General features: G+C 40.2%; 1 protein-coding gene across 1 annotated transcript; it reads left to right on the forward strand.

Moving 5' to 3' along the window:
- Positions 1-795: 795 nt before the first annotated feature.
- Positions 796-5774, forward strand: LOC140730134 (uncharacterized). Its single transcript, XM_073050267.1, has 3 exons — positions 796-1864; positions 1924-3774; positions 5730-5774. The coding sequence occupies exons 1-3, from the start codon at positions 824-826 to the stop codon at positions 5772-5774; spliced, it is 2937 nt and encodes a 978-aa protein (XP_072906368.1). The 5' UTR covers positions 796-823.
- The last annotated feature ends 9876 nt before the right edge of the window (positions 5775-15650 follow it).

Genomic DNA, 15650 nt, shown 5'->3' on the forward strand with positions numbered 1-15650 from the left:
ATGGGCTCAGAACACAATGCAACAAGTGTGAATTCTTCAAACCAAGCATTCCTTACACCTTCGACACACAAGGATTACACATTTGCCCATTGCTACCTCTTCAACGTCATTTTTCACAGTCCAATATCCACTCTTGCATCTCATTTACACATTATATATCTAAAAAGAACTTTTGATATCCTTTTTTATATTACTGGTTAGTTTACCTTCATACTTCAGCTTTTCTCTCCTATGGTTTTTTAGTTACCTTCTGTTGGTTTCTAAAAGCTTCTCAATCCTCCCAACTTCCCACTAATGTTTGCTATATGTCCTTTCTTTTGCTTTTATGCTGTCTTGGATTCTCTTGTCAGCCATAGGTGCCTCATTGTCCTTTGGAATATTTCTTCACCTTTGGGATTCATCTATCCTCACGCTGGGGCTATACGGCGTTGAAGCGTGTCCCCTGGGTGGTGGATGGGGGATCCCTCGTGCGAGGGGTGCACCGGATAATATGGAAGAAGGTGCTGCGAACCAACATAGCCTAGAAGAAGGAACTCCAATTCCAAACCCGGGTAGATAGGACTCGTTAGCCTTGGATGGCAGCCTATCTAGGAGAGGGTAAACTCTGATTTCAAACCTGGGCAGGTGGAGCTTGTTAGCATGGAAATGCCATCGCCTAGGGGAAGGTGACCCCGACAGAAAACCCCTGGTCCTCCAGGTTGGGGGTTGTGCAATGGGCTAACAACCCGTTCATGTAAAACAAGCAATTGTTACAGAAACCGTCAACAGATTGTCAACCACTAACCCAGATCTCGGGAAAAGCAGGGCCCCATTCAGGAGGCTGATGACGCGCTGCAACCAAACCCATCAGGAAGCTGCAGGGCTGACAACCCTCCTTCACCCGAGGAAAACCATAATGGAGGTTCCAAAGCTGCTCTCACAGAAGAAATCTATCCTAATTGGAACATGGAATGTGAGATCGCTTTGGGAGACAGGTAGGTGTGCACAGGTAGTGAAGGAAATGAACCGATACCACCTCACACTCCTGGGCATGTGTGAAGCAAGGTGGAATACTTTTGGTGAGACCAAACTGCAGACGGGAGAAACTCTGCTCTATTCTGGCAAAGAAAAAGAGGAAGACCCGCATGAGGCTGGTGTGGCCCTGATGTTGTCCAAAGAAGCAGCCAGAAGTTTGATAGAATGGGAACCAGTGTCCGACCGTATCATCACAGCCAGGTTCAAGTCCAGATTCCAGAAGGTATCCATTATCCTGTGCTATACCCCAACTAACAACACAGAGGAAGAAGAAAAAGATCTCTTCTACACCCAGCTTCAAGCAGTAGTTGGAAAGGTACCTAAGCAAGATATGTTGATCGTCATGGGAGATCTGAATGCCAAAGTAGGCAGCGATAACACTGGCAGGGAGAGAGAGATGGGCCAGAATAGTTTGGGGAATATGAATGAAAATGGAGAACTCCTTACCGACTTCTGTGCCTTCAACAAACTGACCATTGGAGGTACCCTCTTTCCCCACCGACGCTGCCACAAGATAACCTGGGTATCGCCTGACCATCAATCAGAGAACCAGATTGATCATGTCATAGTCCGCCAGTACTGGAGAAGTTCATTGCAAGATGTGAGAGCCAAAAGAGGAGCAGATATTGGATCTGACCACCATTTGGTTGTTGCAAAGCTGAAGATGAAGCTGTCGGCCAAGAAGAAGCAACAGAATACGCAAATAAAGTTTGATGTTAGAAAACTACAGACGGAAGAGAACAAGAAAGATTTCCACATCGCCTTGCAAAACCGCTTTGGGGCTCTTCAAATAGAGGAACAAGATGAGAGGACAGCAGAACACGCCTGGATTACCTTCAAGCAGGCCACTGTAGGAGCATGCGAAGAAGTACTGGGAAGACCACCAGTCAACAGTAAACCTTGGATCAGGGACAAGACATGGCAGAAGGTGGAGGAGAGGAAAAGCTCAAACAGGAGTTGAATCAGGCCAGAACCTGGCAACAGAAACAAGTCACTGCCAACAGGTACAGCGTGATGGCCAAGGAGGTGAAGAAACAGCTCAGAAAGGACAAGAGGTCATACTTCAATGAAATGGCAGAGCAAGCAGAAACAGCGGCCAGTAAAGGGGACCTCAAGGCACTCTACATGACAACTAAACTTTTGAGAGGGAAGAAAAGCAATTTCAACAGACCTGTTAGAGACAAGACAGGCCATCTGCTCACTTCGGTTGAAGGTCAGCTGGCGAGATGGAAGGAACACTTCCAGGAAGTATTGAATAGACCACCACCACAGAACCCACCTGACCTGGAGCCTGGAGACCCACTCAACATCAATATAGGTGAAATCACCAAGCAAGAAATTCGAAAAGCCCTGAAAAACCTGAAGAACGGCAAGGCTGCTGGAGAAGACAACATTCCTGCAGAAGCATTGAAAGAGGGTGGAGAGGTTATGGTGGACCATTTGCATATACTGTTGAATTTGATATGGAGAACAGGAGAGATCCCATCAGATTGGAAGAAGGACCTCCTTGTGAAGCTGCCAAAATCTGGAGATCTTTCGCTGTGTGGCAAGTGGAGGGGGATCACCTTGTTGTCCATTCCTAGCAAAGTTCTCACCAGGGTCATCTTGGAGCGGATGAAAGATGCCATTGACCAGAGACTTAGAGATGAGCAGGCGGGGTTCAGGAAAGAGAGATCATGCATTGTCCAGATAGCTACACTTAGAGTCATTGTGGAGCAGACAACAGAATGGCAAACTCCACTATATGTGTGTTTTATTGATTTTGAGAAGGCATTTGACAGCCTGGACAGAAAGTCAATGTGGAGCATCTTACGACACTATGGTGTACCGGAAGAGATGGTGAATATCATCAAGCAGCTTTATGATGGCTTCTCATGCAGGGTCATCCACGATGGGAGACTGTCCGAAGAGTTCTTGGTCACTACTGGAGTCAGACAGGGATGCCTGCTGTCGCCTCTACTTTTTCTTGTGGTACTCGACTGGGTTACAAGAACAGCCTATGCTGGCTCAGAGAGAGGCATCCAGTGGACGTTAACAGGGAAATTGGAAGACCTGGCATTTGCAGATGATCCCGCTCTTCTCTCACACCGGCTTCAAGATATGCAGAAGAAAGTAGATTCCTTGGGAGAGACCTCACAGCGAGTAGGCCTTAAGATCAGTCAGGAGAAGACCAAAGTGCTACGCATTAATAACAAACAAGAGGAGCCATTACGGATTGAAGGACAAATACTTGAAGATGTAGACAAATTCACCTACCTCGGAAGCAAAATCAGTAAATCAGGAGGTACAGATGAGGACATCAGAGCAAGGATCGGAAAAGCCCAACATGCCTTCACAACCCTGCGACCTGTTTGGAGATCTACGGCCATCTCTGTCAAAACTAAGCTCCGTATATTCAGCTCCAATGTGAAAGCCATCCTGCTATATGGATCCGAAACATGGAGAATCACTAACACCAGCTGCAACAAGATCCAGACCTTTCTCAACAAATGCCTCTGGCAGATCCTCTTCCTCAAGTGGTACGACAGAGTGTCAAACCTAGACCTATGGAAGAGAGCAAACCAAGAGCCCATTGTATTCCAGATAAGGAGGAGGAAGTGGAGATGGGTCGGCCACACCTTGAGGAAGAGCCAGTCGAATGTCACTCGACAATCACTCGAATGGAATCCACAAGGGAAGAGAAGAAGAGGTCGCCCAAAGCAAACCTGGAGGCATAGGCTTTTGGATGAACTGATAGCCGCCGGCCAAACTTGGGAGACGGCAAAAACATCTTCTAGAGATCGCAGGAAGTGGAGGACTTTTGTTGAGGCCCTATGCTCCATAAGGAGCGAAAAGGATTAAAGAAGGGATTCATCTATCCCGTGTCTTCCGAATTGCCCCCAGAAACTCCAGCTATTGTGGTTCTACCATCATCCCATAAACCGATCATTGGCTACTGTAAAACACGATACACTGGCCAAACAAATTCCTGTTGATAACCCGTTCAGCCTTGCTAATAATGGTCCAACGTCTGCATTTTGGACATGGAAATGCTCAGCTACCCCCTCTGTTCAGTTCAATGTCTTCCTGGTCAGCAACCCATTGTCTGTCAACTCTAGACATCAGCTCATTACAAACTGCTTCCTGTCCCGACCATCAAGTCCTTTGTTGACACTGGCTTATTTTGATGTAGGAGGGAGCCAAGCGCCAATGACTCACATTTAAAATTCTTCTGATAAAGTTGGTGCATTCACCCTTCTCAATCATTACTTTTACCTTCAAGCCATACTAAAATGTACCCACTCAACTTCAAACAGACAAAGATTCTGCAGATGTTGGAAATCTAGAGCAAAGTACTGTATACTAAGCAGGGAGGAACCCAACAGGTCAGGCAGCATTCTTGGAAGAAAATAAACAGACGACATTTCGGATCAAAACCCTTCATCAGAACTGGAAAGGAAGGGGGCTAAAGCCAGAATAAAATGGTGGGGGAGGGGTAGGAGCAAGAGATGGCAGGTAATGGGTGAATCCAAGTGAGAAAGGGAAGGAAGAAGAGGGCAATACTTCACTGTGACAGTATATTACTGGACTTCCTTCAGCAAATCCAAGTTTCCTTCACAGATAAAGGCTGCAGTCTGTTCGTCAGAATGCAGAAGACCAAGCACTGATCTCTAATGGTTCTGAGCATAATATCTTCACCTGAGGTACTGTGCTGTCTTCAAGAGACCATACAGTAGCTTCATGTATAAGTCCTGACACTAGCTACAGTTTTAGTCCAGTGCAGCATTAATATCTCTGTCTCAAATTGCTAATCCCAAAGACTTATTTCTCGATCAACCAAAAAAAATTATCTGGAGACACAAGAGGCTACTGATGCTGGAACCTGAAGCCAAAAGAAACAAGCTTCTGTTATACTATGATTAGGAATGCCTACCGTTCCATCCCCGGTCCACATTTCGGGAAACCTGATCAGCTGCCTGTCGTCCTCTACCTGCAGACAGGCAGAGGCTAGAAAGCAGGGTTCCAGGAATAAGAACAACAAAGAGGTGGTTGTGGGTAGCAGAGGGGTGACTACAGGATTGCTTCAAGTCAGTGGGCTGGGCCGTGTTCAAGGATCCATCAGTTGATCTGAACGAATATACCACGGTTGTCACGGTCTTTATAAAAACATGCGTACAACAAAAAATCAGAGGAATTAATTTTGGACTTCTATTCCATGATTTTATATTTAATTTCCTTAGGGACGGAGCAGGAATTTCACAGAGTGTTCTGTTCTTGAAGTTATGTGCTTACATAAGAAATGAAACATGTTAGCGTACAATATAAGACAGCAAAAATTGGAATCATTTGATTGAAAAGGCAAACAAATTAGACCATTTAGTCTTTCTTTAAAAAATCCTCAAATTCCTCACTATGTAAGAATATTTTTCACTACTGGCACACATAGCAACATTTTAGATCTTAGTCCAACTTAAAGCCTTCACTGGCAGTTAGAGGAAACTTCATCATCAAATTAACAGTTCTGTTAATAGCAAGTCTCTCAAGAGTTGTAAAAGAACGAAGAATCCTATTGCACATACTTAAACATTTTGCTTCCTATTTTCTTGACTTCCTGATTTCTAAACCTCCACTCCTTGGCCCTGCTTACCAAATGTTTAGAAGAAAATCACTGAACAGTGCAATAATGCCAAAAAGATTAATTGGAATCATTTGATAAAATTTCTTTCTTTCTTCAGAGAAAAATCGAGAAAATATTCCCAGTTCTGTTGAAGGGTCTTTGACTTGAAAATTTTAATCCTGTTTCCCTCTTCATTCAATGGCATCTGTGCTGCTGAGTGCTTCGGGCATATTTTTTGGTTTTATTTGTTTACTTCCATTTCTGCTGTTGTTGTCTTTCATTGTTGATGATGACAAAATGTATGGATAGATCTCTGGCCGTAGCCACCAGTTCCATAACAGTTATCAAAGGAAAAAAAACAACATGAATAAGTACACAATATTAAAACATTAAAGAAATAAATGGAAGGTCAGAAGATTAGACTGATGTAATGCAAGATAAAGATTTAGAGTTACTGACACATTAGCTGTGGAAGAAAAAAGAAAGGAAAAATATGTCCTAATTAACAAGTATTTCCAATTTTTCCACTTAAGGATTGTAAAAGTTAATGCAATCCATGGTAAAAAAAAAATAGTAGATTTGCAGTCAGCATTAGCTTAAGAATAATAAAGATGCCAGCTTGTGATTAAATAATATTCTACTTAAGACTCTATACATGGTGCTAGCAAGTTCTCTGAGTTCATTTTAGCCACATACAGATTTTTTGTCTTTAACAGCAGAATTTGACTTATTGACTATGAAGGCAATTTAGCCAGATAACAGAGTTGGTCTGGTTAAAATGTTGCATCAGTTTTTCATGTGGCATGGTAGGATTGAAAATTAGAATGTTGATCAGTTAGCTTTTTACGTCTAACAGCTGGGTGTAAAGTCTGACCCAGACTAATGTATAAAATGATATGGTTACCGGCCACTTGAAAAGAGTCTGGCATTTCTCAGTCCAATTCCAAGTGACCAGGATCCAGGGCTAAGCCTAGTTCACAGTTAACCGATAATCTCACATAAGAGAGCTCATTGAAGATGATGAATAAACTATCAAAACACAGCAAAAGTGGATGCTTATTGAGATCAAACCATGGAAGAATGAAGATTTTTTGAGACTAACTTTATTTTTCACATGTACATCAAAACATCAAAATATACAGTGAAGTAAGTCATCTTTGCATTAACAGCCAATGCGGTCTAAGGATTGCGCTGAGGGCAGCCTGCAAGCCACACTTCTGGCACAAACATGGCGCACCTGCAACTCACTAACCCTAACTGTATGTCTCTGGTACGTGGGAGGAAGCCCACATGGTCACATGGAAAACGTACAAATCTTTACAGACAATGGTAGGAATCAAAGCCGATAGGTGAACACAGGCACTGTAAAGTGACTGTGCTAGCCTGAAAAGATAAAATTTAATCAGCAACTAGGTGTTTTCAATGGGAGAGCATAGTAGTGTAAAAACCATATTTTTAACGCTGTTACTTTGTTGGAAACAGTATATATTATAGGCCTCTTCCCTGAACAAAACCTCTGGAAAATTTATTTGCTTCTCCAGAGGCAAGCTATACCAATGTAGTGGTGGTCCTGGCCACTTATATCGATAAGCTTAATGGCAGATACTTGGATTGTCTTACCACATATCAACAGCAATTGGACAATGCTCTCATCATCATGACCAGACACTAATTGTATGGTTTTCCAAGATTCATCATAGTGTATATGTATACCAAACATCTGGAAAACCCATACTCTGGATCTCTCAGGTGAGTGCTAGAAATATGAGTTTAGCAGATGCTTGTAATATATAGACAGGCATCAAAAGGTTGATCTCCGGGGGAGATTGAAAAATTTCTCTCTGGTGTGGCATGTAGTATTACAATAAATTGGACTGATACAAAGTTCTGTATATATTTCCTGAACAATCAGGTGAGTTACAGAAAAAAGTTGTGGTCCATGTTATAATTCTATTGAATATAATGCAGAAGTTTGACCAAGTGTGGTACTGGGCCCTATCATGGGAGCTTGGTCTTCCAGGTAGTACCAGCATTTGTCACCTATCATTAAAAAAAAACTTGAGAAAACACTGGTGAATTACCTTGTTGAAATTTGGGAGATCATGTTTTTGGATACTTCATATAATTTACTAGGCTACTTCAGAAGGGCAAGTAAATGTCAACCACATGGCTAGAGGTCCAGAACATATAAAAATAGAGCTGTCCTAAAGGACATGTAAACCACATGTGTTTTCATGAGAGACCAATGGTTTCCTGGCTATCATTACCTACTCTGGTTTTTAATTCCGGATATATTTAATTATTTAATTGCCCAGTTGCTATGTTGAATTTTGAACTCATGACTCCAGGTCTGGGCATTTGGATTACTTGTCCAGTAACATTACTGTTATTTTACAAATTAACAAATTGCCATAGGCATTTATGTACATTCCTTCTTTATTTTCAAGGCATCTATTCTGACATCTATTGTCCCATGCACAGAATAATCCCAGGGATTATTCCCAAACTCATTATGCTCTTCTTCATCAACTGTTCCCACTTTATCCAGCACTTTTAATGAATTGGGAGCCATTCAGCCACTAGGTTTGCCTCTGCCATTCAACAAAATTAAAGCTGATTTAATGGTACTTTCTACATTCCTCCTATGCCTCTTGCTTACCATGAGTCCCTTTATCTTAAAAATATTCAATAGTTCAACTTCAATTCCCCTTTGATGAGGAAAGATGAAATATTTACAACTCTCTGAGTTAGAACAAAAGTCATTTTAGCTCTGTTCTAAATTGGCAAACCCCTTATTATAAGCAGTGACCCCTAGTTCTGGATTCTCTCTCAAAAGGAAACATCCTCAACACCCCTTGGAATCTTATATGTTAAAGTCCATTCTCACTCTTCTAAACATTAGCAGATACAAGCCTAGCACGTTTAACCATTCCTTGTAAGATAACCCACCCATTCCAGACATCAGTCAAGCAAACCTTTTGGAGTTACATTCAATGCTTTTACATCCCTCCTGTACACCAGATGTGATTTCATCAATGCCCTGTGTTTACTGAAACATAACCTCCCTGCTTTCAACCTCCCTAGAAATAAACAATAACACTAAGTGAGCTTTCCTAATTACTTGCTGATTGGCCATTTGCGAATCATGCAGGAGGACGCTTCCATGTGCATCCCAGATCTCTGCAGTCTCTCACTGTTCAGATAATACATTCCACTTCATTTTTCATACCAAAATGGATTATTTAATATTTCTTATCAGATCTTTTCCCATTCACTTAGTCTGTTGATATCGCCTTGTAGACAACTTACATTCTAACTGCAACTTACTTTCCTACCTGTCTTTCTGTTCTCCGCAAACTTTCCAATCATAACTTCATCCAAATAATTTGTAATTCCCCAGTCCTGATCTATTTGGCACTCTACCTATTACAAACATGTACGTATCCATTTCTGCCTACTCTCTCTCTCTCTCTCTCTCTGTTAGCTATGCATTCTTCTATCTGATTCAATATGCTACCTTCTACAGTCTGAATGATTACCTTCCGCAGTGATCTTTAATTTGACACCTTACCTTACGCCTTCTGGTGCAGATTCCTTCTCCTGACCCCCTTGGTTGTCTCCATCATTGATTAAATGCATAGGATGAAGCTAATGCTAAGTACCTCAGTACTTGAACAGAAGTGTTTTGCTGCATTCCATCAGGCATACTCAAATTGAGTTTTTAGCTTTCCATTCTTGCTCTGTACCTCTACTTCCATCAGCTATCTTAAACCCAACATACTGGAATTTAATAGGCAGATTTAATAGTTTAATAGGCAGATTTCTGTGAAAGCATGCCCTGAATGGATCTGTGCTAAATATGAAGGTAGCTAAGCTCCAGGAAGCCCTTTGCAACAGTTCCCGCTAGGCAGCAGTGGTTAATGGAAAGGAAAATTGGCTTGTGTGTTAAATGGGCAGCTAATCTAATGCTCCAATTTTGCAGTTGGCAAGTAATGTTAAAGCTGGCCTCTAGAATGCCTCTAGAATGCAGCTGAGGTTAACTGCACTGGTTTGGATCTAAATATGCCATTGCATGAATCTGTAATTGATTATCTTTAATAAGGACTTTGCCAAGTTAAGCAGCCTCCTTTTGGTTTTTATTTCTCTAGCCTTTTGAATACTTTGCAGAGGGGTGCTTTATAAGGGTAAAACATGCTCCATTGTTAATTTTCAACGTTCTTCAGAGCCGGTATGTTATTTCGTGAATTCTACTAAAATATAATGATAATCAGTTTAATGTTAAAAAAAACAAATAAAAATAAATGAAACAGAATTGAAATTGCACTAGAATGTCAAAAGCTATTGTTTTGCCATTCTTCACCTACTAATGGATTCAGTTAAAGTCCTCCCATTTGTGCTTTATGTTCCTGGTGCTTTTTGTATATCCAGCAAAAGCAAACAGTAGGGTACATATCAAGACACACAGCATGATTGCCCCTTACACTGCTACTGATCTCCTTGTGCTAATTCTGAATTTCTGCAGACCTTGAACTCAGAGGGATTGTTTTTTCTATGTTGGCCTTGGTTAATCTGTGAAAGTTTGCCCTGCAAACTTAAAACAATACAATGTAAGATTTGAAGATGTCTGAAGGCTCCAGTGTGAATGGGAGTCTTAAAATTTCTTTGGAAGAGATAGTTGTGAAGACATCTGGAGGTTACGTACATTATGTAATAAAATGTAATTTTAACATTTTACGTACTCAGTGCAGCATTTTGCCCGCCTTTGATGTCTAACAATAAAGATACAAATAATCACCTGTATTGTGTGTAACTTACCTTGAATGTTCTTCAGAAAAATTATAAAATAGGAGGATGCTGAAATTAGAAATTAATGAGACACAAAGGGGAAAGCATATTATAAGCATAAAATGGGGCTCTGCTAAAGTGGGTACTTTTGAATCATCTTAAATTCTGGACAATAGTTATTTATTAACAGGTGTCATGCTAGCAGTCAAGTGGCTCAAGGTGCAAACAATACTGCTTCTGATCGCTCTCCTCACAATATACTGGAAGTCTCTCTTATTGGATACTGTAAGTCTGTCTGTTTTAGATCTGTGGGAGAGGGAGATAAGTGACACTGATATGTTAAACAGTTTTCTCTCTAAATCACTGCCAATTTGCTGCAAGTATGACATTAAACATAGTTTGAAGAACATATTAATACAGTGCACAGAAGAATGTCTACAGATGTCATTTATGAGGAATTACAGAAGACATGTGATAAAGTCTCCCTTAAGATCATGGAGCTGAGAGCAAATTGGTGACCTAGTTAGGAAATTGGATGAACAGCAGGATAGAGGAAGTAGTGATGGTGGGCTGGAAATCTCATTGGCAGGATGTGACTAGTGGTGTCTCATAGGAATCTCTTCTAGAGGTCCAATTAATCACTGTATTTATCAAGGACTTTGATGATGGAATAGAAAACCACTACCAAAGTCTGCAAATGTCACAAAATTATGTGATCATCACATGCTGTCTTAATAGAAGCATTAAATAATAAATATGCCATTGGATGTGTTATGGAAAACTGAAAACAAATGGATTGCATTAGAGGCAAATGTGAGGTCATTCCCTTAGGCCCTGAAAAAGATATATCAAGATAGTTTTAAATTGTGAAAAACTAGAAGCTATGGAAATCCATAGAGACTAGACATGCACATAGATCACGAAAATGTCATGGGCAGGTACAAGATCTAATTTAAAAGAGGCTAATGATATGGTAGCCTTTATATCCATGCACCAGAATGCAAGAGGTTAGAAATTATACTGTAGTTTCATAAGGCCATAGTTGTATTGCAACTAGTACGGTGCATGTGGTTCTGGGACATCACACCTCAAGAAAAGTATATAGCCTATTGAAAGGAATGCAGTGTCAAATTACAAAAAAAATGATACCAGTACTGCAAGAGTTAAATTATGAGGCACCATATGCAAACTGGAGTTTCATTTGACAGTAATTAGTAGATTAGGAGTGGTTTTATCAAAAAAAAAATTAAAGGAAAGTTAGCTAATAATAAGTCAGTTATCAGTTGGGACATTTAGACTAAGGGAGTATACTGTATACTTAGTGGCCACTTTATTATGTACAAGAGGTATGTAATAAAGTGGCCACTGAGTGTATTACTATATGTTCATGGTCTTCTGCGGCTATTGCCCAACCAATTCATGGTTCAATGTGTTGTTCATTCACAAGTGCTCTTCCGCACACCACTGTTGTAATGTGTTGTTATTTGAGTTACGGTCGCCTACCTGTCACTTTGAGCCAGTCTGGCCATTCTCCTCTGACCTCTCTCATTGACAAGGAATAAGAAACCAGATTTGAGAGTTTTCCAAAAACTGTACCATTGGCTTTGATCTGTGTCTGCTTCAGATAATTGGTAAATTAATAGGATCTTTTTCTGGGTCAATTAAAACGGGTATTAGATCTTTTAATGATGAGGTGGATATTTTGTGGATATTTCATTGCTTGCTCTAAATGACGAAATGTGAAATGATTTCATGGCCAAATGATCAGTAGAAAAGGCCAGGGATCTATGAAGTTTGGTTCTAGAACTAGGGGAAACATGAGAAAAACATGTTATTACATAGACCAGTGTTACAATATAGAAATCTGCAAAGGTAGTAGAAGCACCTTCAGCGATAATTTGTAACTAATTATTTCATATTCTTATAGCATTTATAATAGTGGCCACTTTATTAGGTATATCTGTACACCTGCTCATTAATGCAAATATCTCATTAGCCAATCATGTGGCAGCAACTCAATGCATAAAAGCATGCAGAGTGGTCAAGAGGTTCAGCTGTTGTTCAGACCAGACTTCAGGATGGGAAGAAATGTGATCTGAGTGACATTGACTGTGGAATGATTGTTGAAGTTGCTCCAAAACCTCTGACCTAGGAAAAATATCCAGTGAACAGTAGTTCTATGGGTGAAAATGGCTTATTAATAAGAGAGGTTAGAGGAGAATGGCCAGACAGGTACAGGATGACAGGAAGGCGACATAAACTCAAATAACTGTGGAGTGCTGAAAGCACAACACATCGAACCTTGAAGTGGATGGGCTACAGCAGTAGAAGACCATGAACATACACAGAGTGACCACTTTATTAGGTATAGGTCATACCTAATAAAGTGGCCATTGAATGTTCTTTCATATCAGCAGATAACATACTTGATGGTCGCTCAGCACGTCTGTCATTTCAGGACCATAATAGTAAACTGTAAAGATTACTATTACTGAGAAATATTTGCTCTAGACTCTCACATATTTCTTGATTACCTTATTTTCCCCAATACCAATGTATTCTCAGTTGTTTCAAGGCAATTTTTGAAGGGGAAGAATAAGTAAGATTATTTATTTTCCGTACTCAGATATGCATAATTTCCCACAGTTTATATAAGAATGAAAAAAACCCTCCAAATTATAATTATTTTTGATTGTTTGAGGAGGACGTAATTATCTGATTACAAAGGAGCTCTACAGATAACATGTAAAAGGCTTTGTATAATTTATATAACTGTGATCTAACTATTATTGTGTAGCTTATTTAAACTATGATGAATAATGCAAATACTATTATTTATTCAAACTTATTTTTGATTTCATTTTACTGAGCACTACCTCATGGAAATTTGATCGTTTCAAAAATCTCATCACTGTCTTTAACTCCTATTTATAAATATCTATGAGGTAAAGATAAGATATCTTTAGCAAAAGAGTTAATGAAGTGTACTTCAAACTACATCAATTTGACAGGTGATTACTCTGTCCTCTACATATTGACCTCATGTTTACATACTCTACATTCTTATCAAAATTCAAAAATATTTTACTCTAATTATCAAAAATCTGCTATAAGAAATGCAGCCGCAGAGTTACTAATTATTCGATGTTTGGTCTACATTAGCTTAATTTGAGTACTGTTTACAGGATTTCTGGTTAAGTGGCCAGTAGTCTATTTTGGCTTAGGGATGGGAACCGATCTGATTGTGCTGTAACTAGCTTACATTTATTCTGATTGTTTTCCCATACTTTGCTATCACGTACAAATAAAGATAACATAGAAACAAAAATGCGTATTGTTCTACAATAGCTATATCAGTGTGCATGGGTATATGCAATTGGGCTAAGCCTTTTATCTACTATTGTACACATGAGCAACATGTATCAGAAATCCCCCTGCTGCTTGAAGGCAAGAATGGAAGTGCAACTGAACTCTAGAAATGTAGTCAGAGCTAAATCCTTTAGTGGTAAACTAAGGACTGGCAGTATTTCATCAAGTACTTTAGAATAAATGTTGCTGCTACAGCAGTTCACTCCCAATGATTTTGTTCTATTGTTAAGGTTTGGCATGTCCTATCAAATATACAACACATTGGAAGTATCACATGATTAATATAAAGAAGAAAATCACAATAAAATATCACAGAAGGGTCACAGACACCAAAGCACATAAAGAGCTACTATGATAAGTGACTGGATTGTTGGTTGCAATAAACAATTTGATGGCGGAACTCAGCTGGTTGAGCGGCATCTCTAACCCAATTGTAACAAGACCTAAGTCACTAAAGCTCCAAAATGTGTTCTGGCTATGGGAAAGGAAAGTGGTTGGGTTGTAGAATAGTGACCTAGCACACACAGCAGCAGGTGTTTGTTGGGACAGTCCTAAATGTCCACCTTCCAGTGAAAGAGTGGCACTCCTCATCTCGGTCCTCACCTTCTACGGACACCAAACTGCTGTATCGTTATTTACTGTGACTACCAAAGACAGGGAAAAAGAGGGATAGGAGAAGGTTCATCAGTTTTGCATCCTTGAACCCACTGATCAAGTGCCTTTGGACCTCAAGAAGAATACGGGTAAGGTCTAGTTAGTCCCAATCCCAATCCCAATCTCAAACAATAATGAGGTGGCCTACAGGGAAGAAGTAATCTCTCTGACACAGTGGTGTCAAGAGAACAACCTTTCCCTCAATGTTGCAAAAACAAAGGAGCTGATTGTGGATTACAGGAAGAATGGAGACGGGCTAACCCACATTGACATCAATGAATCTAGGGTTGAGAGGGTAAACAACTTTAAATTCCTTGGCATCCACATCACCGAGGACCTCACATGGTCTGTACACACCAGCTGTGTGGTGAAAAAAGCACAACAGCTCCTCTTTCACCTCAGATGGTTGAGGAAGTTTGGAATGGGCCCCCAAATCCTAAGAAATATCTACAGAGGTACAATTGAGAGCATCACTGCCTGGTATGGGAACTGCACCTTCCTTAATCGCGGGACTCTGCAGAGAGTGATGCGGACAGCCCAGCGCATCTGTAGATGTGAACTTCTCATGATTCAGGACATTTACAAAGACAGCTGTGTAAAAAGGGCCCGTAGGATCATTGGGGACCCATTAAGGAGTCGCTCCAACTACAATCTATTCCAGCTGCTACCATCCGGGAAACGGTACCGCTGCATAAAAGCCAGGACCAATAGGCTCCAGGACAGCTTCTTCCACCAGGCCATCAGACTGATTAACTCACACTAATCTGAGTGTACTCTATGTTACATTGACTGCTCTATTTATTATAAATTATTATAAATTACTATGATTGCACACTGCACATTTAGATGGAAACGTAATGTAAAGATTTTTACTCCTCATGTATGTGAAGGATGTAAGAAATAAAGTCAATTCAATTCAATCAATTTCTTGTTCACGCATGACAAAGGAGGTAGTGGAATCAATTACTACATTAAGGATGCATTTCCACAAACTCGTAAATAGACAAGGCACAGAAGGATACGGTCCTAATATCGATGAGTAGGATTAGCATAGATAATCAAAGAGGTTGACATAGATATGATATGCTGAAGGGCACATTTCTGTGTGGTATAACTCCACGACTCTCTGATTCCTTGTATACATAACTCTTTTCCTGTCCTGAATTAAGGCACCACATTGCCTTAATTCTCCACTTCCTTTGTTTGTCTCCTTCATTTTCTGCAGATCATT

This window comes from Hemitrygon akajei, chromosome 7 (genome assembly GCF_048418815.1).
Source record: "Hemitrygon akajei chromosome 7, sHemAka1.3, whole genome shotgun sequence".
Lineage (NCBI taxonomy): Eukaryota > Metazoa > Chordata > Chondrichthyes > Myliobatiformes > Dasyatidae > Hemitrygon > Hemitrygon akajei.

Excerpts from the sequence above, each read along its gene's own strand:
- LOC140730134 (XM_073050267.1), top strand. The coding sequence starts at position 824 with ATGACGCGCTGCAACCAAACCCATCAGGAAGCTGCAGGGCTGACAACC. Across the intron at positions 1,865-1,923 it reads TTACCTTCAAGCAGGCCACT|GGACAAGACATGGCAGAAGG; the intron begins GTAGGAGCATGC and ends ACCTTGGATCAG. Across the intron at positions 3,775-5,729 it reads CCGGCCAAACTTGGGAGACG|AGAAAAATCGAGAAAATATT; the intron begins GCAAAAACATCT and ends TTCTTTCTTCAG.